Here is a 2513-nt window from a genome sequence, read left to right on the forward strand (position 1 = left end):
GTTAGCACGGAATGTTCTGCCACATACTGAACAGAGAAATGTGGACACTATTGCTTCAGCATTTGCAGCTCTGGCTTTACGGAGTGCTCGCTTCTCTTGTGCCAAGATTGTCCTTCTGTGTTCATATGTCTGGCAACCCTGGTAAACCAGGGTACGCCATGTCGGTCGATCATGCGCCAAAAATTCCCAAGAGATGGTGCAGAAGGAAGGCAGATTAAAGAAAAGTTGTGTTCAGTTTGGTTTGTGAGCATAGTGGAGAGGAGAAAGAGTGAAAACAGTGCTCTGTGGAAGTGCCCCAACTCCTCATAATTGCATTATACTGAGTTACTAACTTTGATCGAGACTAGTAATTACTAGTAACCAGCCCAATGTGGAGCCCAACTTCCATTTTTCTGAGTTACTATAGTATTGCTTTATTATTGATTATTTTAACTTGCTTCATTTTGCAGTGCCCAACAGCTACCAAGGCAACATTTGGAGTGCACATTAAAATCATAGGAGACTGGACAGGTATGTGAACAGCCCAGCTGAACACTTTCGCTTGTAATGAATATCTTGATACAAAGTCCCAATCATTTGTGTGCCATTGCAGAGTGTAACCCCTGTTTTCCACCTACGCGCACCCTCCCCAGCAATTTTATTGTGGTATGAATTGATTGGAGTATGCTCATAGACACTCTGCTCTTCTAAAACTGGATAGCAGGTCTTGTTAATCATAAATAAGGTGGCTTGATTTGTTTCTGATTGGATGTGTGTACGTGTGTGTGTGTGTAAGAGAGAGTCAGATGCAAGCAACCTGAGGCACTCGTGAATAGCTAAAGTTAATAACTTCATTGTCTGCCACCTTTATTACAAGAATCTCACCAGACTTCCTGCCTTTCCCTGCGAACAATCAGATAAGGCTTTTTGGATTTTGAGGGAGGTCAAGTTTATGTTGCTTGTGACTGTGCAATAACTCCAAGCTAGGTCCTCACTTGACCCCTCCTTCCAACCTTGCTGGCAGTTTCCTAACCCAGAGAGATTTTGTGTAATACCTTTATTTCCTTTGCATCGTATCTGAGAATTGTCACAGGAAATGTGTCCTTGCTAGGTAAGGAGATTTTCGTTCCAGCTGTTTGATTGCCTTTCCAATTACTTAACATTTATATCATATTGTGATTACCACATTACCTTTCATTTCACCATACGCTTCTCCTCCTGGGTGGTGGGAAACATCCCTTCAGCTCACATAGTCCTCTGGAATGTTATGGTCCTCTTTAAATCTTTTGCATCAAGTAGGATGGATAGAAAGGCAATTGATTGAATGAAAATGGCTCAACATTGGGATCACTGTCAGGAGGTTTTTCCTTGATTCCAGGTTGCTTCTATTATTGTTGTTGTTGTTGTTGTTGTTGTTGTTGTTGCTGCTGCTGCTGCTGCTACTACTACTACTACTACTATTTGTCATTTGTCTGATTAACGAAACACTTCAAAGAACTTTCAGGCATTTTTTTAACCTAAAAAGCTTTTATTAGTATTACAGAGTGTCAGCACAACATGGTGGATGCCTAGATCTGAATTTCCATTCCTTTGCTCATAACATTCCAGGCATTTCCCCTCCCCTATTTTGGGGTCATGATTCACATCTTCCAATTAACCTGGAGGGCAAAGATTCACTTCCGTTCCTTTTCCCAGGCTTTCCTTACTAATCTCCTCCCTTTCTCTGTCATCTGAATTAACTCTAAAAATAACAGACAGTTCTGCATATTTTGTCAAAGCAAGAATATTCAATATTAGCAGCGTTGACACTATTACTATTACTACTACTACTACTACTACTACTACTACTACTACTACTACTACTACTACTACTATTATTATTATTATTATTATTATTATTATTATTATTATTATTATTATTATTATTATATCTATAAGTAGGAAAATGTTTGACAACTATATCCTTCTGCCCTTAGTGGCTCTCTTGATTTAATTTTATATTCCCTTGGTGATTCTTCAATAATTCGTGGTACATTAACCTTTTGTCTTTGCCCGTTGTTTCTTTTCTGTAACATGCTTCTTGTGCTGACATTCATAGCCCAGGTTGTGCACTTCTAACTCTAAAAAATACTTTGTTTCTCAGCAACATCCCTTCTTTCATCCAAACCAAATAACAACCTGCAAAATACAATTTGAAGTCCACTAAATCTAATCCCCATCCTCCTTTCTTTGCCTCTTGTAACATCATGTATTTAATTGATGGGTTTTCCCTCTTGCTGTATAAATTTAGATATATCACTTTGCCACTGCCTGAATGATACATCAGTTGTCAAAACAGGTATTGTCTGAAAGAAAAAACATTCATTTTTAACAGAGAAATTCTTCCCAGCAGTGGCAATGTCAAGCAAATCTAACATACATTTATTTGCTTCATCCGCATTATTTAGGATGCATGACCTGGTCTATTATTGTATTGACCGTTCCATTAAAAAATGTCTACTGCTCCCAAAATACTCATTTTCATCTAATTTAAA

General features: G+C 38.4%; 1 protein-coding gene across 1 annotated transcript in view; it reads left to right on the plus strand.

Annotated features, from left to right (window-relative positions):
• NOX4 (NADPH oxidase 4) overlaps window positions 1-2513 on the plus strand; it is a gene marked incomplete at its 3' end in the record, with an annotated part of 65606 nt that overhangs the window by 51717 nt on the left and 11376 nt on the right. Inside the window, exon 11 of the mRNA XM_029285873.1 lies at window positions 450-510. Coding sequence (XP_029141706.1) covers window positions 450-510 — 61 coding nt within the window. The remainder of the gene's footprint in view (window positions 1-449; window positions 511-2513) is intronic.

Source organism: Protobothrops mucrosquamatus, unplaced genomic scaffold (assembly GCF_001527695.2).
Source record: "Protobothrops mucrosquamatus isolate PMUCROS unplaced genomic scaffold, P.Mucros_1.0 scaffold2405, whole genome shotgun sequence".
In the NCBI taxonomy this organism is placed as follows: Eukaryota; Metazoa; Chordata; class Lepidosauria; order Squamata; family Viperidae; genus Protobothrops; species Protobothrops mucrosquamatus.